The sequence below is a fragment of the Heterodontus francisci genome, chromosome 35, assembly GCF_036365525.1.
Source record: "Heterodontus francisci isolate sHetFra1 chromosome 35, sHetFra1.hap1, whole genome shotgun sequence".
Lineage (NCBI taxonomy): Eukaryota > Metazoa > Chordata > Chondrichthyes > Heterodontiformes > Heterodontidae > Heterodontus > Heterodontus francisci.
Window position 1 is genome coordinate 58,248,239 of NC_090405.1, and position 26,096 is coordinate 58,274,334.

Genomic DNA, 26,096 nt, shown 5'->3' on the forward strand with positions numbered 1-26,096 from the left:
TCCCATTTACACCTTGATCATCTACTATTGTTGGGATGTTTATTGTGTCCTCCACTATGAAGACCGATGCAAAATATTGGTTTCAATTATCTGCCATTTCCCTGTTTGCTATTATTAATTCCGCAGTCTCATCCTCTAAGGGTCCCACACTTACTTTAGCTACTCTCTTCCTTTTTATATACCCATAGAAGCTCCTGCTGTTTGTTTTTATATTTCTTGCCAATTTACTCTCATAATCAATTTTCTCCCTCTTTATTAGTTTTTTAGTCATCCACTGCTGGTTTCTAAAAAATTCGCAATCCTCTGGCCTACCACTAGCTTTCGCTGCTTTGTATGCCTTTGTTTTTGAATTAACACTCTCCTTAACTTCCTTTGTTGTCCACGGGTGGTTCATCGTTCTCATCGAGTCCTTCCTTCTGACTGGAATAAATGTTTGCTGAGTGATATGAAATATCTGCTAAAAAGTCTGCCACTGCTCATCCACTGACCTTCCCCTTAGTCTATTTTCCCAGCCCACTTCAGACAACTCTTTCTTCATACCTCTGTAATTGCCCTTGTTTACGTTGAGGACACTGGTTTGAGACCCGAGTTGCTCGCCCTCAAACTGAATTTGAAATTCTACCATGTTGTGATTGCTACCACCTAGAGGATCCTTAACTACGAGATCTCTTATTAATCCTACCTCATTACACAAAACCAAATCTAAAATAGCCTGTTCCCGGGTAGGTTTTGCAACATATTATTTATTATAATAAATGTATTGTTCTAAGTAACAATCCCTGATGCACTCTACAAATTTGTCTTCCATGCTACCCTTGCCAATTTGATTTGTCCAGTCTATATGCAGATTAAAATCACCCATGATAATTGCAGTGCCCTTCTTACACGCTTCCATTATTTCCTGATTAATACTTTGTCCTACAGAGAGGCAACTCCTCGGGGGCTTATAGACCACTCCCACCCATGATTTCTTTCCCTTGATATTCCTTATTTCCACCCAAACTGATTCTACCTCACAATCTATTACACCTATATCATTACTCACCACTGCACTGATCCCTTCCTTTAATAACAAAGCTGCCCCACCTCCTTTTCCTTTCTGCCTATTCTTCCAGAATGTTGAATATCCTTGAACATTAAATTTCCAGTCCTGGTCATCCTGCAACCACGTCTCAGTGATAGCTATCAAATCATATTCATTTATTTCTATTTGTGCCGTCAGCTCATCTATCTTGTTACAAATGCTATGTGCATTCAGATAAAGAGCCTTAAGCTTTGACTTTTTACCATTTTTCCAACTCTGGTTCTAATTTCTGCTGTACTCTTATGCTCTGTCCCTTCCTGTCTCACTCTGATTAATGTATGCCCCTTCACTACCCTGCACCTCTGCTCTCTCGTTACTTTTCGACTTTTTAAACTTCCCTTCAATTGAACCTTCCCCCCCACTATTTAGTTTAAAGCCTTATTTATGGCTGGTTATACCAACCCTAGTTATACGATTCGCCAGGACACTGGTCGCAGCATGGTTCAAATGAAGCCCATCCCAACGGAACAGCTCTCTCTTTCCCCAGTACTGGTGCCAGTGCCCCATGAATCGGAACCCATTTGTCCCAATCTTTGAGCGACACATTTACCTCTCTAATCTTATTTACCCTATGCCAATTTTCACATGGCTCAGTTATGTCCTTGAATATTCAGTTCCCAGTCTTGGTCACCCTGTAGCCATGTTTCCGTTATGGTAATTAGATCAAACCCATTTACCTCTATTTGTGCTTTTAAATTATCTGCCTTGTTGTGAATGCTGCGTGCATTCAGGTAGAGTGACCTTAACCTTGTCTTCTTGACATTATTTTGCATTCTAAGTCTAGTTGATTCTTGCCTTTGTTTCACCTGCTTTATAATGTAGCTTGCTACTTTTCTACCTCCTGTTACCAGCTTTACCTCCTTCCAATTTGAGCTACCCTTCAGCTTTCCATCCCCCTGACAAGTTAGTTTAAACCCTCCCCAACAGCACTAGTAAATTACCCTGAGAGGATATTAATTCCGGTCCTGTTAAAGTGTAGCCCGTCCATCTTGTACTGGTCCCACCTGCCCCAGAACCGGTCCCAATGTCTCAGAAATCTGATGTCCTCCCTCCAACGCCAATTCTCCAGCCACGTGTTCAATGTATCAATCCTCCTATTCCTATGCTCACTAGCACGTGGCACTGGGAGTAATCCTGATTACTGCTCTTGAGGTCCTGCTTTTTAATTTCCTTCCTAACTCCCTAAAATCAGCTTTCAGGACCTCATGCCTCTTCCTACCTATGTCATTGGTACCAATGTGGACCACAGCCTCTGGCTGTTCACCCACCCCCAGAAGGATGGCCTGCAGCTGCTCCATGACATCCTCAACCCTGGCACCAGGGAGGCAACACAATGGCACAGTGGTTAGCACCGCAGCCTCACAGCTCCAGTGACCTGGGTTCAATTCTGGGTACTGCCTGTGTGGAGTTTGCAAGTTCTCCCTGTGACTGCGTGGGTTTTCGCCGGGTGCTCCGGTTTCCTCCCACAGCCAAAGACTTGCAGGTTGATAGGTAAATTGGCCATTATAAATTGCCCCGAGTGTAGGTAGGGGAATATAGGGACAGGCGGGGATGTGGTAGGGATATGGGATTAGTGTAGGATTGGTATAAATGGGTGGTTGATGGTCGGTACAGACTCGGTGGGCCGAAGGGCCTGTTTCAGTGCTGTATCTCTAAAAAAAAAACACACCATCCTGGAGTCACGTTTACTGTCGCAGAAACACCTGTCTGATCCCCTGACTATCGAATCCCTTATCACTATTGCTCTTCCACTCTTCTTGCTCCCCTCTTGCGCAGCTGAGCCACCTGTAGTGCCACGGACTTTATGTCATCTGCAGACTTTGAGATTATACCCTGGATACCCAAGTACAGGTCATTAGTATGTATCAAAAAAGGCCGTGGTCCAATTACTGACTGCCAAGGAATGCCACTGTTTTTTCCCTCCAGTCTGAAAAACAACCATTCACCACTACTCTCTCCTAGCTGTCTGTTCGTCAATTTTGGATCCATGCTGCCACTGTCCCTTTAATCCCAAGGGCTTCAATTTTGCTCACAAGTCTGTTATATATGCTGGGGAAAATTCTTCTGGGAGCTCACCATCCTCATGTAATAATGCCTGACTGAGGAAGCGGGTGGTGTCATGGCAGAATGGGACAGCAAGTCATAGGCTAAAGAAAAGCAATTCCTGAGTGTGAAATGTTGAAAAATGTTCCATTTCCACACTAATGCAAAAATGCTCTAAACTTATCTCACAACTTATATTGTGAATTTAGCCTTTTACAGAATCTTGTCGCACAATATTTTGAGTCACTGGTTCAAAAATGTATTTTTTTCCCCCACTCTGGAATAGTGTTCTGCTGAATGCAGCAATGGAACCCAGTACCGGGATGTGATCTGCATCAGAAAAACACAAGACAGTTTTACAGTGGTGAACTCCGATGACTGCGCTGGTCTCAACAGACCTCCTACTCAACAATCCTGCTACCTCAAGCCATGCGGTTCAAAATGGTTTTATACTGAATGGAGCACAGTGAGTATCAAGTCAGATTAGGTACTTCTCAGTGTATATTAATTAAATAATTCACTTCACATGTATAGCAGGTCCAGGTGCTGGGAAATTCAGGAAACGTAGGCTGTGTGGAATATTTCTTGTTCTGGTCTGTCTCAGGATATTCCCTAATTTCTTTCTGTGTAACTTTGATGATTATGTAGGTGTTACTTCCAACTATTGCTTTGATTAGAAGTTTATTGACTGCTTTTATTTCCACTCATGCTTTAACTTTGTGATTATATCAGACTTTTCCCTCACCTTCCTTAACTTCTCTCTCTGTCTCATTCCCTCCAGTTGGACAATAAACCTTCCACATGTATCTATTGCAAGTCCAAAAATCTGACAGCCACTTGAATGTGCATCTTCCCACCTTGTTTCAAACTTCTTTTCAGAGTTTCTCTGAGAGATCTACTCTGATGATTCCATTTTCTATACCAGAACTTTTGATATATTCTTCTCTTCTGTTAAGAATTTCCTTTGGCTCTGGTTGACAAGGCTGTCCCTTCAACTGTCAGCCCTCTCATAACAACCATGAGGCCCCATTTGTCCTTGCCTTCCATCCCACTAGTTATCAGTTTCCAGTTCATGTTCAGACATTTCTCAAAGTGATCTCACCAAGCACAACCTTCCCTTTTCTCTCCGTTTTCCACAATAATTGTTCATTCCACAACTCCCTTGTTCATTTTCTATCACCCTACTCTTTGCTGCTCTTCACAAAGGTAGTTTCCGATGAAATCATAAAGATGCAACCCTGCCCATTCATTCTTCCCACGTAAGTGGCTGAAAATCCAAACACATTTTCTATCAGTCATTGAGTGTATTCAAGGCAGAAATTGATAGATTTCTACATAGTAAAGATATCAAGGGATATGGGGATGGTGCAGGAAAATGGCATTGACGTAGAAGACTGGCCATGATCCAGTTGAATAGTAGAGCAGGCTCGAGGGGCTGAATGGCCTACTACTCCTATCTCCTATGTTTCGATATGAGACAGCTACCTAGAGATACTTCTTCCAATCATGTATATTGTATCCATTGCTCATTTTGCAGTCTCTTTTGTATTGGGAAAATAAAACATAAATTGGGTGGCTGCTTTGCTGAACATATTTTTTGTTTACCTTCATAGAGTCATAGAGTTATACAGCACAGAAACAGGTCCTTCGGTCCATCATATATGTGCTGGTCATCAAGCACCTAACTATTCTAATCCCATTTTCTAGCACTTGGCCCGTAGCCTTGTATGCTATGGCGTTTCAAGTCTTCATCTGAATACTTCTTAAATGTTGTGAGGGTTCCTGCCTGCACCACCTCTTCAGGCAGTGTGTTCCAGATTCCAACCACCCTCTGGGTGAAAACATTTTTCCTCAAATCCCCTCTAAACCTCCTGCCCCTTACCTTAAATCTATGCCCCCTGGTTATTGACCCCTCCGCTAAGGGAAAAAGTTTCTTCCTATCTAATCTATCAATACCTCTCATAATTTTGTATACCTCAATCATATCTCCCCTCAGCCTTCTCTGTTCTAAGGAAAACAACCCTAGCCTATCCAATCTCTCTTCATAGCTGAAATGCTCCAGCCCAGGAAACATCCTGCTGAATCTCCTCTGCACCCTCTCCAGTGCAGTCACATCCTTCCTATAGTGTGATGCCCAGAACTGTAAACAGTACTCCAGCTGTGTCCTGACTAGCATTTTATACAGCTCCATCATAACCTCCCTGCTCTTATATTCTGTGCCTCGGCTAATAAATCCCATATGCCTTCCTAACCACCTTATCCACCTGTACTGCTGCCTTCAGTAATCTATCGACAAGTACACCAAAGGTCAATTTTTGAGTTGTATTTAGTACGCATAAAGTTAAAAGATGGTGGATGTTTTACTTAAGTCTTTCTGCACAATTGGATTAATCCTGTTCTTTCAAGATATAGTTAAGTAAAACTGCATTCCAAAGAGGTTGAACATTATACTTTGTATGTCATCTAACACTTTCACCTTTTGCATTTCACTTTCTCATACTTTAATTGGCTTTTTGAGAAATCTATTAATTGGCTTTTAAATGAATAATTGTTTCCTTGAACTACGAGCAAACATATTTCAAGCATGATCCTCGATTCCTGACCTCATTACAGCCTGGGTCCAAACATGGACAAAAGAGCTGAACTCAAGAGGTGAGGTGAGAGTGATTGCCCTGGATATCAAGGCAGCATTTGACCGAGTATGGCATCAAGGAGCCCTAGCAAAACTGAAGTCAATGAGAATCAGGGGTAAAACTCTCCACTGGTTGGAGTCATACCTAGCACAAATGAAAATGGTTGTGGTTGTTGGAGGTCAATCATCTCAGCCCCAGGAACTGCTGCAGGAGTTCCTCAGGGTAGTGTCCTCGGCCCAACCATCTTCAGCTGCTTCATCAATGACCTTCCCTCCATCATAAGGTCAGAAGTGGGGATAAAAGCAAAATGCTGTGGATGCTGCAAATCGGAATTAAAAACAGAAAGTGCTGGAAATGCTCAGCAGGTCTGGCAACATCTGTGGAGAGAGAGAACCAGATTCAACATTTCAGATCTGTGACATTTCATCAGAACCTTTCCTCTTTCTATCCAGCACTTTCTGTTTTTATTTCAGAAGTGAGGATGTTCGCTGATGATTGTACGATGTTCAGTACTATTCGCAACTCCTCAGATACTGAAGCAGTCTGTGTAGAAATGCTGCAAGACCTGGACAACATTCAGGCTTGGGCTGATAAGTAGCAAGTAACATTCACGCCATACAAGTGCCAGGCAATTACCATCTCCTACAAGAGAGAACCTAACCATCTTCCCTTGACATTCAACGGCATTACCGTCGCTGAATCCCCCTGAATCCATCAACATCCTGTGGGTTACCATGAACAAGAAACTGAACCGGAGCACCACATAAATACTGTGGCTACAAGAGCAGGTCAGACACTGAGAATTCTGCTATGAGTAATCCAACTCCCCAAAGCCTGTCAACTATCTACAAGGCACAAGTCAGGAGTGTGATGGAATACTGTGCACTTGTCTGGATGAGTGCGGCTCCAACACTCAGGAAGCTTGATGTCATCCAGGACAAAGCAGCCTGTTTGATCAGCACACCAGCCACCACCATAAACATTAATTTCCTCCACCACTGATCCACAGTGGCAAAAGTGTGTATAATTTACAAGATGCACTGCAGCAACTCACCACACATCCTTCAACAGCACCTTCCAAACCCACGACCTCTTCCACCCAGAACAGGGTTGTCCACCATACAGCTTGCGGGCCAGGATCCGGCCCCCCAAGGTTCCCATCGGTCCCAGGGATGTAAAGCGTACCGGGCCATTCCTCATCCTCACCAGGGTTCCGTGACTTGTAATATCGGAGATGAGAAATTTACCGTTGGCTTCTTCTTCCAGACTGGATTTTTAAAAAACAAAAATCGCAATGTCAGTTTCACACTGAAGGACTAGGACAGCAGATGCATGAGAACATCACCAGAGAGTTAGACCAGTGGAGACTTAAAAGAGCGGTGGCGGGAATGAGCGAGAGAGAGACAGACACCAGAGGGGAGGTTATAAAAGTGGCAGTGGGGAGCAGTGTGTGAGAGAGAGAGAGAGAAAGAGAGACACCAGCGGGGAGTTTAAAAGAGCGATGGCAAGGAGTGATAGAGAGAGATACCTGCGGGAGTTTAAAAGTTCGATGGCAAGGAGTGATAGAGAGAGATACCTGCGGGAGTTTAAAAGATCGATGGCAAGGAGCGATAGAGAGAGATACCTGCGGGAGTTTAAAAGAGCAATGGCAAGGAGCGATAGAGAGAGATACCTGCGGGAGTTTAAAAGAGCAATGGCAAGGAGTGATAGAGAGAGTTACCTGCGGGGAGTTTAAAAGAGCGATGGCAAGGAGTGATAGAGAGAGATACCTGCGGGGAGTTTAAAAGAGCGATGGCAAGGAGTGATAGAGAGAGATACCTGCGGGAGTTTAAAAGAACGATGGCAAGGAGTGATAGAGAGAGATACCTGCGGGGAGTTTAAAAGAGCGATGGCAAGGAGTGATAGAGAGAGATACCTGCGGGAGTTTAAAAGAGCGATGGCAAGGCGTGATAGAGAGAGTTACCTGCGGGGAGTTTAAAAGAGCGATGGCAAGGAGTGATAGAGAGAGATACCTGCGGGAGTTTAAAAGAACGATGGCAAGGAGTGATAGAGAGAGATACCTGCAGGGAGTTTAAAAGAGCGATCGCAAGGAGCGACAGAGAGAGATACCTGCGGGTGTTTAAAAGAGCGATGGCAAGGAGCGATAGAGAGAGATACCTGCGGGGAGTTTAAAAGAGCGATGGCAAGGAGTGATAGAGAGAGATACCTGCGGGGAGTTTAAAAGATCGATGGCAAGGAGTGATAGAGAGAGATACCTGTGGGAGTTTAAAAGAGCGATGGCAAGGAGTGATAGAGAGAGATACCTGCGGGAGTTTAAAAGAGCGATGGCAAGGAGCGATAGAGAGAGATATCTGCGGGAGTTCAAAAGAGCGATGGCAAGGAGTGATAGAGAGAGATACCTGCGGGAGTTTAAAATTGCGATGGCAAGGAGTGATAGAGAGAGATACCTGCGGGGAGTTTAAAAGATCGATGGCAAGGAGTGATAGAGAGAGATACCTGTGGGAGTTTTAAAGAGCGATGGCAAGGAGCGATAGAGAGAGATACCTGCGGGGAGTTTAACGAGCGATGGCAAGGGGTGATAGAGAGAGATACCTGCGGGAGTTTAAAAGAACGATGGCAAGGAGTGATAGAGAGAGATACCTGCGGGGAGTTTAAAAGAGCGATGGCAAGGAGTGATAGAGAGAGATACCTGCGGGAGTTTAAAAGAGCGATGGCAAGGAGTGATAGAGAGAGTTACCTGCGGGGAGTTTAAAAGAGCGATGGCAAGGAGTGATGGAGAGAGATACCTGCGGGAGTTTAAAAGAACGATGGCAAGGAGTGATAGAGAGAGATACCTGCGGGTGTTTAAAAGAGCGATGGCAAGGAGTGATAGAGAGAGATACCTGCGGGGAGTTTAAAAGAGCGATGGCAAGGAGCGACAGAGAGAGATACCTGCGGGAGTTTAAAAGAGCGATGGCAAGGAGTGATAGAGAGAGATACCTGCGGGAGTTTAAAAGATCGATGGCAAGGAGTGATAGAGAGAGATACCTGTGGGAGTTTAAAAGAGCGATGGCAAGGAGTGATAGAGAGAGATACCTGTGGGAGTTTAAAAGAGCGATGGCAAGGAGCGATAGAGAGAGATACCTGCAGGAGTTTAAAAGAGCAATGGCAAGGAGTGATAGAGAGAGTTACCTGCGGGGAGTTTAAAAGAGCGATGGCAAGGAGTGATAGAGAGAGATACCTGCGGGAGTTTAAAAGAGCGAAGTCAAGGAGCGATAGAGAGAGATACCTGCGGGGAGTTTAACGAGCGATGGCAAGGAGTGATAGAGAGAGATACCTGTTGGGAGTTTAAAAGAGCAATGGCAAGGATTGATAGAGGGAGATACCTGCGGGAGTTTAAAAGAGCGATGGCAAGGAGCGATAGAGAGAGATACCTGCGGGGAGTTTAAAAGAGCAATGGCAAGGAGCGATAGAGAGAGATACCTGCGGGAGTTTAAAAGATCGATGTCAAGGACGATAGAGAGAGATACCTGCGGGGAGTTTAACGAGCGATGGCAAGGAGTGATAGAGAGAGATACCTGCGGGAGTTTAAAAGATCGATGGCAAGGAGTGATAGAGAGAGATACCTGTGGGGAGATTAAAAGATCGATGGCAAGGAGTGATAGAGAGAGATACCTGTGGGAGTTTAAAAGAGCGATGGCAAGGAGTGATAGAGAGAGATACATGTGGGAGTTTAAAAGAGCGATGGCAAGGAGCGATAGAGAGAGATACCTGCGGGAGTTTAAAAGAGCGATGGCAAGGAGCGATAGAGAGAGACACCTGCGGGAGTTTAAAAGAGCGATGGCAAGGAGTGATAGAGAGAGATACCTGCGGGGAGTTTAAAAGATCGATGGCAAGGAGTGATAGAGAGAGATACCTGCGGGAGTTTAAAAGAGCGATGGCAAGGAGTGATAGAGAGAGATACCTGCGGGAGTTTAAAAGATCGATGGCAAGGAGTGAGAGAGAGTGATACCTGCGGGAGTTTAAAAGAGCGATGGCAAGGAGTGAGAGAGAGTGATACCTGCGGGGAGTTTAAAGGAACGATGGCAAGGAGTGAGAGAGAGTGATAACTGCGGGGAGTTTAAAAGAGCGATGGCAAGGAGCGATAGAGAGAGAAACCTGCGGGAGTTTAAAAGATCGATGGCAAGGAGTGATAGAGAGTGATACCTGCGGGGAGTTTAAAGGAACGATAGCAAGGAGTGATAGAGAGAGATACCTGTGGGAGTTTAAAAGAGCGATGGCAAGGAGTGAGAGAGAGTGATACCTGCGGGGAGTTTAAAGGAACGATAGCAAGGAGTGAGAGAGAGAGATACCTGCGGGGAGTTTAAAAGAGCGAAGGCAAAGAGTGATAGAGAGAGATACCTGTGGGAGTTTAAAAGAACGATGGCAAGGAGTGATAGAGAGAGATACCTGCGGGGAGTTTAAAGGAACGATGGCAAGGAGCGATTGCGAGAGATACCTGCGGGGAGTTTAAAAGAGCGATGGCAAGGAGTGATAGAGAGAGATACCTGCGGGAGTTTAAAAGAGCGATGGCAAGGAGCGATTGCGAGAGATACCTGCGGGAGTTTAAAAGAGCGATGGCAAGGAGCGATTGCGAGAGATACCTGCGGGAGTTTAAAAGAGCGATGGCAAGGAGTGATAGAGAGAGATACCTGCGGGAGTTTAAAAGAGCCATGGCAAGGATTGATAGAGAGAGATACCTGCGGGGAGTTTAAAAGAGCGAAGGCAAAGAGTGATAGAGAGAGATACCTGTGGGAATTTAAAGGAACGATGGCAAGGAGCGATTGCGAGAGATACCTGCGGGAGTTTAAAAGAGCGATGGCAAGGAGCGATAGAGAGAGATACCTGCGGGACTTTAAAAGAGTGATGGCAAGGAGTGGTAGAGAGAGATACCTGCGGGGAGTTTAAAAGAGCGAAGGCAAAGAGTGATAGAGAGAGATACCTGTGGGAGTTTAAAAGAACGATGGCAAGGAGTGATAGAGAGAGATACCTGCGGGGAGTTTAAAGGAACTATGGCAAGGAGGGATTGCGAGAGATACCTGCGGGGATTTTAAAAGAGTGATGGCAAGGATTGATAGAGAGAGATACCTGCAGGAGTTTAAAAGATCGATGGCAAGGAGCGATTGCGAGAGATACCTGCGGGAGTTTAAAAGAGCGATGGCAAGGAGTGATAGAGAGAGATACCTGCGGGAGTTTAAAAGAGCCATGGCAAGGATTGATAGAGAGAGATACCTGCGGGGAGTTTAAAAGAGTGATGGCAAGGTGTGAGATAGAGAGATACCTGCGGGGATTTTAAAAGAGCGATGGCAAGGAGTGATAGAGAGAGATACCTGCGGGAGTTTAAAAGAGCGATGGCAAGGAGCGATTGCGAGAGATACCTGCGGGAGTTTAAAAGAGCGATGGCAAGGAGCGATTGCGAGAGATACCTGCGGGAGTTTAAAAGAGCGATGGCAAGGAGTGATAGAGAGAGATACCTGCTGGACTTTAAAAGAACGATGGCAAGGAGCGATAGAGAGAGATACCTGCGGGAGTTTAAAAGAACGATGGCAAGGAGCGATAGAGAGAGATACCTGCGGGGAGTTTAAAAGAGCGATGGCAAGGAGTCATAGAGAGAGATACCTGCGGGGAGTTTAAAAGAGCGATGGCAAGGACTGATAGAGAGAGATACCTGCGGGAGTTTAAAAGAGCGATGGCAAGGAGTCATAGAGAGAGATACCTGCGGGGAGTTTAAAAGAGCGATGGCAAGGACTGATAGAGAGAGATACCTGCGGGAGTTTAAAAGCGCGATGGCAAGGAGCGATAGAGAGAGATACCTGCGGGAGTTTAAAAGAGCGATGGCAAGGAGTGATAGAGAGAGATACCTGCGGGGATTTTAAAAGAGCGATGGCAAGGAGCGATAGAGAGAGATACCTGCGGGAGTTTAAAAGCGCGATGGCAAGGAGCGATAGAGAGAGATACCTGCGGGGAGTTTAAAAGAGCGATGGCAAGGAGCGATTGCGAGAGATACCTGCGGGAGTTTAAAAGAACGATGGCAAGGACTGATAGAGAGAGATACCTGCGGGAGTTTAAAAGAACGATGGCAAGGACTGATTGCGAGAGTTACCTGCGGGAGTTTAAAAGAATGATTGCAAGGAGCGATAGAGAGAGATACCTGCGGGAGTTTAAAAGAACGATGGCAAGGAGTGATGGAGAGAGATACCTGCGGGAGTTTAAAAGAACGATGGCAAGGAGCGATAGAGAGAGATACCTGCAGGAGTTTAAAAGAGCGATGGCAAGGAGTGATAGAGAGAGATACCTGCGGGAGTTTAAAAGAACAATGGCAAGGAGTGATAGAGAGAGATACCTGCGGGGAGTTTAAAAGAGCGATGGCAAGGAGTGATAGAGAGAGATACCTGCGGGAGTTTAAAAGAACGATGGCAAGGAGCGATAGAGAGAGATACCTGCGGGAGTTTAAAAGAGCGATGGCAAGGAGTGATAGAGAGAGATACCTGCTGGACTTTAAAAGAGCCATGGCAAGGAGCGATAGAGAGAGATACCTGCGGGAGTTTAAAAGAACGATGGCAAGGAGCGATAGAGAGAGATACCTGCGGGGAGTTTAAAAGAGCGATGGCAAGGAGTCATAGAGAGAGATACCTGCGGGGAGTTTAAAAGAGCGATGGCAAGGACTGATAGAGAGAGATACCTGCGGGAGTTTAAAAGAGCGATGGCAAGGACTGATAGAGAGAGATACCTGCGGGAGTTTAAAAGCGCGATGGCAAGGAGCGATAGAGAGAGATACCTGCGGGAGTTTAAAAGAGCGATGGCAAGGAGTGATAGAGAGAGATACCTGCGGGGATTTTAAAAGAGCGATGGCAAGGAGCGATAGAGAGAGATACCTGCGGGAGTTTAAAAGCGCGATGGCAAGGAGCGATAGAGAGAGATACCTGCGGGGAGTTTAAAAGAGCGATGGCAAGGAGCGATAGAGAGAGATACCTGCGGGAGTTTAAAAGCGCGATGGCAAGGAGCGATAGAGAGAGATACCTGCGGGGAGTTTAAAAGAGCGATGGCAAGGAGTGATAGAGAGAGATACCTGCGCGGAGTTTAATAGAGCGATGGCAAGGATTGATAGAGAGAGATACCTGCGGGGAGTTTAAAAGAACGATGGCAAGGAGTGATAGAGAGAGATACCTGTGGGAGTTTAAAAGCGCGATGGCAAGGAGTGATAGAGAGAGATACCTGCGGGGAGTTTAAAAGAACGATGGCAAGGAGTGATAGAGAGAGATACCTGCGGGAGTTTAAAAGAACGATGGCAAGGATTGATAGAGAGAGATACCTGCGGGAGTTTAAAAGAACGATGGCAAGGATTGATAGAGAGAGATACCTGCGGGGAGTTTAAAAGAACGATGGCAAGGAGTGATAGAGAGAGATACCTGTGGGAGTTTAAAAGCGCGATGGCAAGGAGTGATAGAGAGAGATACCTGCGGGGAGTTTAAAAGAACGATGGCAAGGAGTGATAGAGAGAGATACCTGCGGGAGTTTAAAAGCGCGATGGCAAGGAGTGATAGAGAGAGATACCTGCGGGGAGTTTAAAAGAACGATGGCAAGGAGTGATAGAGAGAGATACCTGCGGGAGTTTAAAAGCGCGATGGCAAGGAGCGATTGCGAGAGATACCTGCGGGAGTTTAAAAGAGTGATGGCAAGGAGTGATAGGGAGAGATACCTCTGGGGAGTTTAAAAGAGTGATGGCAAGGAGTGATAGAGAGAGATACCTGCGGGAGTTTAAAAGAGTGATGGCAAGGAGTGATAGAGAGAGATACCTGCGGGGAGTTTAAAAGAACGATGGCAAGGACTGATAGAGAGAGATACCTGCGGGAGTTTAAAAGAGTGATGGCAAGGAGTGATAGAGAAAGATACCTGCAGGAGTTTAAAAGAGCGATGGCAAGGAGCGATAGAGAGAGATACCTGCAGGAGTTTAAAAGAGTGATGGCAAGGAGTGATAGAGAGAGATACCTGCAGGAGTTTAAAAGAGTGATGGCAAGGAGTGATAGAGAGAGATACCTGCGGGGAGTTTAAAAGAACGATGGCAAGGAGTGATAGAGAGAGATACCTGCGGGGAGTTTAAAAGAACGATGGCAAGGAGTGATAGAGAGAGATACCTGTGGGAGTTTAGAAGAACGATGGCAAGGAGCGATTGCGAGAGATACCTGCGGGAGTTTAAAAGAACGATGGCAAGGAGTGATAGAGAGAGATACCTGCGGGAGTTTAAAAGAACGATGGCAAGGAGTGATAGAGAGAGATACCTGCTGGAGTTTAAAAGAGCGATGGCAAGGACTGATAGAGAGAGATACCTGCGGGAGCTTAAAAGAGCGATGGCAAGGAGCGATAGAGAGAGATACCTGCGGGAGTTTAAAAGAGCGATGGCAAGGAGCGATAGAGAGAGATACCTGCGGGAAGTTTAAAAGAACGATGGCAAGGAGCGATAGAGAGAGATACCTGCGGGAGTTTAAAAGAGCGATGGCAAGGAGCGATAGAGAGAGATACCTGCGGGAGTTTAAAAGAGTGATGGCAAGGAGCGATAGAGAGAGATACCTGCGGGAGTTTAAAAGAATGATGGCAAGGAGCGATAGAGAGAGATACCTGCGGGAGTTTAAAAGAGCGATGGCAAGGAGCGATAGAGAGAGATACCTGCGGGGAGTTTAAAAGAACGATGGCAAGGAGCGATAGAGAGAGATACCTGCGGGAGTTTAAAAGATCGATGGCAAGGAGTGAGAGAGAGTGATACCTGCGGGAGTTTAAAAGAACGATGGCAAGGAGCGATAGAGAGAGATACCTGCGGGAGTTTAAAAGATCGATGGCAAGGAGTGATAGAGAGAGATACCTGCGGGAGTTTAAAAGAGCGATGGCAAGGACTGATAGAGAGAGATACCTGCGGGAGTTTAAAAGAGCGATGGCAAGGAGCGATAGAGAGAGATACCTGCGGGAGTTTAAAAGAGCGATGGCAAGGAGCGATAGAGAGAGATACCTGCGGGGAGTTTAAAAGAACGATGGCAAGGAGCGATAGAGAGAGATACCTGCGGGAGTTTAAAAGAGCGATGGCAAGGAGCGATAGAGAGAGATACCTGCGGGAGTTTAAAAGAGTGATGGCAAGGAGCGATAGAGAGATATACCTGCGGGAGTTTAAAAGAATGATGGCAAGGAGCGATAGAGAGAGATACCTGCGGGAGTTTAAAAGAGCGATGGCAAGGAGCGATAGAGAGAGATACCTGCGGGGAGTTTAAAAGAACGATGGCAAGGAGCGATAGAGAGAAATACCTGCGGGAGTTTAAAAGATCGATGGCAAGGAGTGATAGAGAGAGATACCTGCGGGAGTTTAAAAGAACGATGGCAAGGAGCGATGGAGAGAGATACCTGCGGGGAGTTTAAAAGAGCGATGGCAAGGAGCGATAGAGAGAGATACCTGCGGGAGTTTAAAAGAGCGGTAGCAGGAGGGAGCGAGAGACAGAGAGTCACCAGTGGTCAGTTAAAAGAGTTGTCCATTCCAGTCCAGGCCTGCCAGTGGATCCAGACCGCACCGACTTTATTCTGAGAAAAATCAAAGTTTGATGTCACAGGAAAACCGGTTGTTGCCTCGTTGGTGAGTATTTTTCTCATTATTTTTCAAAACTCAGATAACTTTAGTCATTGTAAGGTTTATTAGTAGCAGTAAGTTTTCTAATAGTAGAAAAGGTTAATAGATTTGCTGATGAATATTTCATGTTCATTACTATGACTATTGGTAAGCTTTATTACTATTGGTGAGGTCATTACTACGATTGGTCACATTTTAGTATTGTTAGGTGTATTAATAGTGGTAAGGTAGATAAGCATTGGTGAAGTTTATGATTAGCAGTAGTAAGCTTATTACTATTGGTAAGTGTTACGACTGGGTGAGAAAGAGGTCTCGGATCCCTTTCAGCCTTCACCTGGTCTTATTGTAACAGGGTTTCATTTTAAACAGACCATGTTTTTAGCTCCCCCTTGGTGAATTCTTGTTCACCATTTTCCAATTATAAATCAAAGAAACCAGCACACACACAGGTTTTCTTTGGGTTAAAGAGGAAATGTGAAATTTATTAAACTGAAACTTAAACTCTAATTCGGTTAACACGTACGGATACATGACGTGCCCACGCTGGCATGCACACGCGATACACACATGCAGATAGGGACAGAAAAGAGCAGAAGAAATAAAGTGGAAAAGTTTGAGGCAATATCTGTAGAGTCCTTGCTTGGAGGTAGATCTGTTGGGGCCTAGTATTCTTCTTAAACCTTGTTCAGTCAAGGAGACTTTTCTCTCTTGGGGTTCATGTGTCTTCAGTGGTTTTTTGGAGTTCCGTGAGAAAGAGATGGGAGCAGTCAGACAGGAGGTTTTCTTCAGTCCCGGAGCATTCTGTTTTCTCTGCCAGTTCAAACACTGTCTCTCCAATTTAAAACTCTGAGTTCAAACTCTGCAACAGTCAGTTAGTTATGTAACTAACTGATTTGACCACTTCTGTATGTGGATTGAATTGGAGCAGGGAATAGCTCCTTTGTCTACAAGCACTGTCTGTTAATATGCAAAAATGTCTTTCCAGCAACCACTTGTCACAGGCCTTCTCTTCTTCCCAGCAACAATTTGACATTTAATATCTATGCAGTGAAATTAATGTGCCTCATTCTTGGCAGGTGGAGGTCTGCATGACAGTAAGGTTTATTACTAATGGTAGGGTTATTAGTATTAAGATTTAGTTTTTTTTTAATTGTTCCTGGGATGTAGGCATCACTGGCTGGGCCACTATTTATTGCCCATCCCTAATTGTCCTTGAGAAGGTGGTGGTGAACTGCCTTCTTGAACTGCTGCAGTCAATGTAGGGTAGGTACACCCACAGTACTGTTCGGAAGGGATTTCTAGGACTTGACCCAGCGACAGTGAAGGAGCGGTAAAGCAATTTCAAGTCAGGATGGTATGTGGCTTGGAGGGGAACTTGCAGGTGGGCTGCTTTGTCCTGGATGGTGTCGAGCTTCTCGAGTGTTATTGAATCTGCACCCATCCAGGCAAGTGGAGAGTATTCCATCACACTCCTGACTTGTGCCTTGTAAATGGTGGACAGGCTTTGGGGAGTCAGGAGCTGAGTTACTCACCGTAGGATTCCTAGCCTCTGACCTGATCTTGTAGCCACGGTATTTATATGGCTACTCCAGTCCAGTGTCTAGTCAATGGTAACCCCCAAGGAAGTTGATAGTGGGAGATTCAGCGATCATAATGCCATTGAATATCAAGGGGAGATGGTTAGATTCGCTCATGTTGGAGATGGTCATTGCCTGGCACTTGTGTGACACGAATGTTACTTGCCACTTACCAGCCCAAGCTTGGACATTGTCCAGGTCTTGCTGCATTTCTACACGGACTGCTTCAGTATCTGAGGAGTCGTGAATGGTGCTGAACATTGTGCAATCTTCAGCGAACATCCCCACTTCTGACCTTATGAATAAAGGAAGGTCATTGATGAAGCAGCTGAAGATAGTTGGGCCTAGGACACTACCCTGAGGAACTCCTGCAGTGATGTCCTGGAGCTGAGATGATTGACCTCCAACAACCACAACCATCTTCCTTTGTGCTTTGTATGACTCTAACCAGCGGAGAATTTTCCCCCGATTCCCATTGACTCCAGTTTTGCTAGGGCTCTTTGCTACCATACTCGGTCAAATACTGCCTTCATGTCAAGGGCAGTCACTCTCACCTCACCTCTTCTGTACAACTCTTTTGTCCATTTTTGAACCAAGGCTGTAATGAGGTCAGGAGCTAAGGGGCCCTGGCAGAACCCAAACTGAGCGTCAGGGAACAGGTCATTGCTAAGCAAGTGCCGCTTGATAGCACTGCTGATGTCCCCTTCCATCACTTTACTGATGATTAAGAGTAGACTGATGGGGCGGTAATTGTCCGGGTTGGACTTGTCCTGTGTTTTATGTACAGGACATACTTGGGCAACTTTCCACATTGCTGGGTCGATGCCAGTGTTATAGCATACTGGAACAGCTGGGAAGGGGCGTGACAAGTTCTGGAGCACAAGTCTTCAGTACTATTGACGGAATGTTGTCAGGGACTATAGCCTTTGCAGTATCCAGTGCCTTCAGTCGTTTCTGGATATAACGCACAGTGAATTGAATTGGCTGAAGTCTGGCATCTGTGATGCTGGGGAACTCAGGAGGAGGCCGAGATGGATCATCAACTCAGCACTTCTGGCTGAAGATTGTTGCAAATGCTTCAGCCTTATCTTTTGGACTGATGTGCTGGGCTCCCCCAACATTGAGGATGGGGATATTTGTGGAGCCACCTCCTCCAGTTAGGTGTTTAATTGTCCACCACCATTCATGACTGGATGTGGCAGGACTGCAGAGTTTATATCTTATCCGTTGGTTATGGGATCGCTTCGCTCTGTCTATCGCATGCTGCTTACGCTGTTTGGCATGCAAGTAGTTCTGAGATGTTGCTTCACCAGGTTGACACTTCATTTTGCGGTATGCCTGGTGCTGCTCCTGGCATGCCCACCTGCACTTTTCATTGAACCAGGGTTGGTCCCCTGGTTTGATGATAATGGTAGAGTGGGGGAAAGGCTGGTTACAGTTTGTGGTTGAGTACATGCTGATGGTGCCTCATGGATGCCCAGTTTTTCATTGCTAGATCTGTTTGAAATCTATCCCATTTAGCATGATGGTAGAACCATACAACACAATGGTTGGTCTCCTCAGTGTGAAGACGGGACTTTGTCTCCACAATGATTGTCTGATGGTCACTCCTATCAATACCAACCTGGACAGATGCATCTGCGGCAGGCAGATTGGTGAGGATGAGGTCAAGTATATTTTTCCCTCTTGTTGGTTCCCTCACCACATGCCGCAGACCCAGTCTAACAGCTATGTGCTTTAGGACTCGGCCAGCTTGGTCAGTAATGGTGCTACTGAGTCACTCTTGGTGATGGACATTGAAGTCCCCCAACCAGAGTACATTCTGCACCCTTGCCGCCTTCAGTGCTTCCTCAATTGGCCTCTGGGCGGGATGGCCATCGTCGATCTAACCTGCTCGCAACTTAATTACAGTGTGACAGGCCCTCCATCCCCTGCCTCCCATTGAAATTCCATGGAATGCACCTTAATGAACCTCCCTGGAAGTTATAGAAGTGGGAACTCCACTCAAAGCACTTTCACTTCTCATCCATAGCCCATCTCAGTCAGTCACCCACATGCTGACTCATTTTCTGATGGCGAAGTCTGTGCCTGCACAGCTGCAGGTGGAAAAGTCTTTGATGGGGCACTCCTGAACTTCAAAACCCAGAGGACATCAGCCAAGAGCATCTCAGCAGCCAAAGTAGCGATCAGAACTACCTACTGCTGAAGCCACACAGGATGCACCACGTAGGAGTAACAGAAAAAGGAAGAGTAAAGCTTTGTAGTTGAACAAGGGTATAAGAAAATGTTATGTTGTTAAGTTTTATTCTTTATTCAGCTTACATAAATGTTATTGTTTTTCACCACTTTCCCATCTTGTCCATTCTAGAGTGTGGGGTGGAAAGTGGCCCTCTAATTTGTTTGATGATGAATGTGAACAATGGGGGTGGGATGTTGAAGGAATGATTGATTGGTTGCAGGACTGCTTTTTGTCAGTGGTATGGGAAGAGAGGGACAAGAGTGTCCATTGCATTTTCTCATAACATGACTACACTATTGCATCCTAAGTGAACCTTGCCTCAATAAGGGATAACTGGCAGCAATGTGAGTAGCTGGAAGTGACTCATCCTCATCACCCTCTGCCTCCTTGTCTCCCTCTGAATTGTCTGTGGAGGATCTGGATTCTTTGCTTTGTTCCTCCTGCAGGTCCAAGCCTCACTGTTGCACAATGCTGTGCAGAGCACAGCAAACCACCACCATTTTGGAGACCCTGGCTGGTGCATACTGAAGGGTGGCATGGTCCTGTAGTTTTTTTTTGGAATATGTGGTTTGCCTTTAAGGCTTGCAAGGGATCAGTATTGCTTTAAGAGCCAGCAAGCCTTAGGAGTTATAGGAAGGTGCATTTTCGTCGCCTTAGAAATGGCCATGTGGAGACTGCAATTCAAAGGGTGCATTCTCGATACCATGGAAACAGCCACTGGGAGTGAACCTGATGCTATACATTTGTTACAATTCAGTTTGAACTGGCAGTTAGTAAGACAGTTTGAACACAGACAGAAAACACAGAGGACACAGCTGTGATGAGCACACCTGAAAAAAAAGCTCTCGACCATTTAAACTGAAGGAAGAGGAGTTTAGTCTGATTATTATTTCTCAAAATTCTAAAAACATCAAGCAAAGACAGAGATCTCCGGTAATTTAAATTGAAGAAAGGGAAGTTAGACTGTAACAATCTTTTATCCCTTAAAATCTCTAAAGTCAGATTGATTCCATTGAAAGGTTTGCAAGTTGTTAATTGTTGAAATTTGCTGGAGAAGGAAAGCATCACCTACTGAAGTTAGACTATGGACTGTTCTACTGTGGAAGAACCTTTTTTCCCGCATGGGACGACTGTGAGGACTTCAAGCAACCTCGTACTTTAAATTTGCAAGGGCTTGAATTTTTTCTATTTTAAATGTTGTTTATATCTTCATAGTGTTGAAGAATTTAGTTCTTTTAATTGAAGAGTTAATTTGTTGATGTAAAGACACCTGGTTTGGTTAGCCTCATTCAGGGGTTAATAGATGGTACAATTTGGTGGGTCTTTCTTTAATTTGGAAAGTTTTTAAATGATATGTTAGCCGATCTGTGGAATGACGGGATTGAATTAACAGTGCGTTGGTGCCAACACAATCAGCATCGTATATTTTGACTGCGGGCTTTGACAGGAGCAATTGGTCATAGCATATTTATTGGGGGCACGTCCGCGATTTGAATCACATATTAATTGGGTTTCTCATCTGTGGACTTGAATCATATCTTAATTTGGGGGCTTGCTCGCTGTTGAATCATATTTAATTCGGTGGCTCGTGACTGGGATCAGAATCAGACAAATTTGGACGGCTCGCATTTGGAATCATAGTAATTACTCGTCTCTGGGATAACATATTTAAATTGAAGTCTTGCATTTGGCATCAGGTTAATTGCTCTCGAGTCTGGGATCTTATCAATTGGAAACTTTATTGTTGGGATCGAAATCTGACACCAATTACAAAGAAATTAAAAGAACCAGGTCTCTTGTATAATAAGGTACAGTCCATACCATTGTTATGGCATTAGTGGTTGTAGCAGAGTTTTTGGGAAAGCAGAATGTTTCCCTGAGTGACTTGATAACTTTAACTAAGAACAAATTAAAAGAATTGGCAGCGAAATTGGGATTGGAATTGAAATCAGGTGCCAAAAAAGCAGGGATAATTGGATTGATAGCCGAACATCTGGAATTGGTAGAAGAAGATGATGATAATAAGGATGAAGGGCAATACGGGGAAGAAGAAGGTGAATACGAGAGACATGAAGGTAATAGGCCCAAGTCTGATGCAGTGGAATTGGCTAGGATTCAGTTCGAAATGAAAAATCTGGAGCTTTAGCAGGAAAAAGAAACAAAAAAACTTGAGGCAGAAAAAGAAATAAGAAAACTTGAATTGGAAAAAGAGGAAAGAGAGAACAAAGAACAAAGAACAGTACAGCACAGGAACAGACCATTCGGCCCTCCAAGCCTGCGCCGATCTTGATGCCTGTCTAAACTAAAACCTTCTGCACTTCCGGGGACCGTATCCCTCTATTCCCATCCTATTCATGTATTTGTCAAGATGCCTCTTAAACGTCGCTATCGTACCTGCTTCCACCACCTCCCCCAGCAGCAAGTTCCAGGCACTCACCACCCTCTGTGTAAAGAACTTGCCTCGCACATCCCCTCTAAACTTTGCCCCTCGCACCTTAAACCTATGTCCCCTAGTAACTGACTCTTCCACCCTGGGAAAAAGCTTCTGACTATCCACTCTGTCCATGCCGCTCATAACTTTGTAAATCTCTATCATGTCGCCCCTCCACCTCTGTCGTTCCAGTGAAAACAATCCGAGTTTATCTAACCTCTCCTCGTAGCTAATGCCCTCCAGACCAGGCAACATCCTGGTAAACCTCTTCTGTACCCTCTCCAAAGCCTCCACGTCCTTCTGGTAGTGTGGCGACCAGAATTGCACGCAATATTCTAAGTGTGGCCTAACTAAAGTTCTTACAGCTGCAGCATGACTTGCCAATTTTTATACTCTATGCCCCGACTGATGAAGGCAAGCATGCCGTATGCCTTCTTGACTACCTTATCCACCTGCGTTACTACTTTCAGTGACCTGTGGACCTGTACGCCCAGATCTCTCTGCCTGTCAGTGCTCCTAAGGGTTTTGCCAATTACTGTATACCTCCCACCTGCATTAGACGTTCAAAAATGCATTACCTCACATTTGTCCGAGTTAAACTCCATCTGTCATTTCTCCGCCCAAGACTCCAACCGATCTATATCCTGCTGTATCCTCTGACAATCCTCATCACTATCCGCAACTCCACCAACCTTTGTGTCGTCTGCAAACTTACTAATCAGACCAGCTACATTTTCCTCCAAATCATTTATATATACTACAAAGAGCAAAGGTCCCAGCACTGATCCCTGTGGAACACCACCAGTCACATCCCTCCATTCAGAAAAGCACCCTTCCACTGCTACCCTCTGTCTTCTATGACTGAACCAGTTCTGTATCCATCTTGCCAGCTCACCTCTGATCCCATGTGACTTCACATTTTGTATCAGTCTGCCATGCGGGACCTTATCAAAGGCTTTACTGAAGTCCATATAGATAACATCCACTGCCCTTCCTTCATCAATCATCTTTGTCACATCCTCAAAAAACTCAATCAAATTAGTGAGACACGACCTCCCCTTCACAAAACCATGCTGCCTTTCACTAATAAGTTCATTTGTTTCTAAATGGGAGTAAATCCTGTCCCGAAGAATCCTCTCTAATAATTTCCCTAATAATTATGGCTCACTGGCCTATAATTTCCTGGATTATCCTTGCTACCCTTCTTAAACAAAGGAACAACATTGGCTATTCTCCAGTCCTCTGAGACCTCACAAAGAGAGAGCATTTCGGAGAGAAAGTGAAAGTGAAGAGAGGGAATTTAAATTAAAAGAGATGGAACTAAGACAAAGGGGTAGACTTAAATCCAGGGAAAATTTAGGTCAGGAAAAACCTGAATTTAGATCAGGACCCAGCGAGAAGTTGTTTAAATTTATACAGGCTGTTCCTAGGTTTGAGGAAAGGGACGTAGAGGCATTTTTCATATCTTTTGAAAAAATAGCCAAACAAATGAAATGGCTGAAAGAAAGCTGGATACTGCTCCTGCAGGGCAGGCTGGTAGGCAGAGCTCATGAAGTTTATGCCATGCTTCCTGAAGAGGCTTCTGCAGATTATGAGATGGCAAAAAAGGCTATTCTCACAGTGTATGAGGTAGTCCCTGAAACTGACTGTCAGAAGTTTAGGAACTTATAGAAATTGACTGGGCAAAGATATTTAGAATTTGAGAGGGTGAAGCAAATGAATTTTGGCCGTTGGATACGGGCATTAAAGATAGAAACCACATATGAGAACCTTTGAGAATTGATTCTCTTAGAAGAGTTTAAAAACTCCATTCCTTCAGTAGTGAGAACTCATATAGATAACCTGAACGTTTTGAAAGCTAGGCAAGCAGCAGGGATTGCTGATGATTTTGAACTTGTGAATAAGCCAACCTATTTTGTCCATCACCCCCATAAACCCGAGAAGGATAGAAAGTGGGAGAGTGAAAGGAAGGCAAGTAGCCGGGGACAAGAAGGAACAGCTGGGAATGCCCTAGGATCACCACCTCAGGTCAGAAAGGTAGGTGCTGAGGGTAAAAGTGAGGTTCGCAAGCCAAAGTGTTATCATTGCAACAAAACAAGTCATCTTCGTTCAGAGTGCTGGAAATTGCGAGGAAAACCCATCCGACTTGTTGGGGTATGCAAAGCTAATGCAGAGGAAAAGACTCTGCCTGAGAGTATAGCAGACCAGACTATAGCTTTAATGGCAGCTGTGAATGTGAAACCAGATACTAAAATTAAGAGGAGTGAAGAGGGTAAGAATAAAATACCTGAGAGTTATAATGACATTTTTGTTAAAGGGGAGAGTAACTCCGTATCCTGTAAATGAGGCAGAAAAACCTATCATTATACTCAGGGATACAGGAGCAACCCAAACACTCTTGCTGGGGAAAGATATGAGTTTTCCCCCAGAGAGCGCCTTGAACGCTAAAGTTTTAGTAAATGGAATTGGCGGGGTGTGTATACCCGTACCTTTGTATAAAGTACGCCTAGAGAGTGACTTAATAACTGGGGTAGTATGCCCAATCAGATCATTATTATTCATGTGTCCATTTATCACATTCTTTAGAATAGATTCCAGCATTTTTCCTACGACTGATGTAAGGCTAACAGGTCTGTAATTCCCTGCTTTCTCTCTCCCTCCCTTCTAAAATAGTGGGGTGACATTTGCTACCTTCCAATCTGCAGGAACCGCTCCAGAATCTATAGAATTTTGGAAGATGATCACCGATGCATTCACTATCTCCATAACTACCTCTTTCAACACGCTGGGATGTAGAATATCAGGTCCAAGGGACTTATCAACCTTCGGTCCATTAATTTCTCCAAGACAACATTCCAACTAATACTAATTTCCTTCATTTCCTCATTCCCCCTAATCCATTGGATCTCTAATTCTGGGAGATTTCTTGTATCTTCCTCAGTGAAGACAGACACAAAGTAATCATTTAGCTTCTCTGCCATTTCTCTATTCCCCATTATAAATTCTCCTGACTGTGCCTGTAATAGACCCACATTTGTCTTAGACAAACATTTCCTTTTTATATACCTATAGAAGCTTTTACAGTCCATTTTTATATTTTTTGCAAGCTTACATTCATATTCTATTCTCCCTTTCTTTATCAGTTTCTTCATCCTCCTTTGCTGTATTCTAAAATTCTCCCAATCTTCAGGGTTACTACTATTTCTGGCAAAGTTATAGGCCTTTTCTTTTAATCTTATACAATCCTTAGCTTCCTTTGTTATCCACAGTTGACTGCCTTTACTTTTGGAGTTTTTGTGCCTTGAAGGAATGTATAGTTGCTGTAAACTATGTAATATTTCTTTAAAGACAATCCATTGCCTATGTACTGTCATACCTTTTAATGTATTTTCCCAATCCACCTCAGCCAATTTGCCCCTCATACATTCATAGTTTCCTTTGTTCAAATTTAACACCTGGCTTCAGATTGAATTACCTCACTTTCAAACATAATGTAAAATTCTATCATATTATGGTCACTCATCCCTAAAGGTTATTTTACAACAAGATTATTAATTAGCCCTTTCTCATTACATAATGCTAGATCTAAATTAGCCTGTTCTCTAGTTGGTTCATCAACATACTGCTCTAGAAAACTATCCCAAACACACTCCAGAAACTCCTCCTCCACAGCATTAGTGCTCATTAGGTTTACCCAGTCTGTATGCAGATTGAAGTCACCCATGATTACAGTATTACCCATGCTATATGCTTCTTTAATCTCCTGATTAATGCCATGCCCCACACTACCATTACTGTTTGGTAGCCTATAAACAACTCATGCCAATGTTTGCTGCCCCTTGCTGCTTCATGGCTCCACCCAGACATATTCCACATTTTGTTCTTCCGATCTGAGATCCTCCCTTACTATCAGCGCAACATCACCTCCTTTCCCTTTTTGCCTGTCCTTCTTAAATGTCGAATATGCTTGAATATTCAGTTTCCAGTCTTGGTCACCCTGTAGCCACGTTTCCGTTATGGCAATGAGATCATACCCATTTACCTCTATTTGTGCCTCTAAATCATCTACCTTGTTGCGAATGCTGTGTGCATTCTGGTAGAGTGTCCTTAACCTTGTCTTCTTGACATTCCGTATTCTAAGCCGAGTTGATGCTCGCCTGCCTTCTAATATCACTTGCTACTTTTCTGCCTCCTGTTACCAGCTTTACTTCCTTCCAAATACAGCTACCCCTCAGGTTCCCATCCCCCTGACAAGCTAGTTTAAATCTTCCCCAACAGCATTCGCAAATCTCCCTGCGATAATGTTAGTTCTGGTCCTGTTAAGGTGTAGCCCGTCCATCTTGCGCAGGTCCCACCTGCCCCAGAACCAGTCCCAATGCCTCAGAAATCTGATGCCCTCCCTCCTACACCAATTCTCCAGCCACGTGTTCAATGTATCAATCCTCCTATTCCTATGCTCACTAG

At 44.7% G+C, this 26,096-nt stretch overlaps 1 protein-coding gene across 1 annotated transcript in view; it reads left to right on the plus strand.

Moving 5' to 3' along the window:
- Positions 1-26,096, plus strand: part of LOC137350551 (thrombospondin type-1 domain-containing protein 4-like) — a 471,004-nt gene that overhangs the window by 389,493 nt on the left and 55,415 nt on the right. The window contains exon 18 of the mRNA XM_068015210.1: positions 3,414-3,593. Within this exon, the coding sequence (XP_067871311.1) occupies positions 3,414-3,593 (180 nt within the window). The remainder of the gene's footprint in view (positions 1-3,413; positions 3,594-26,096) is intronic.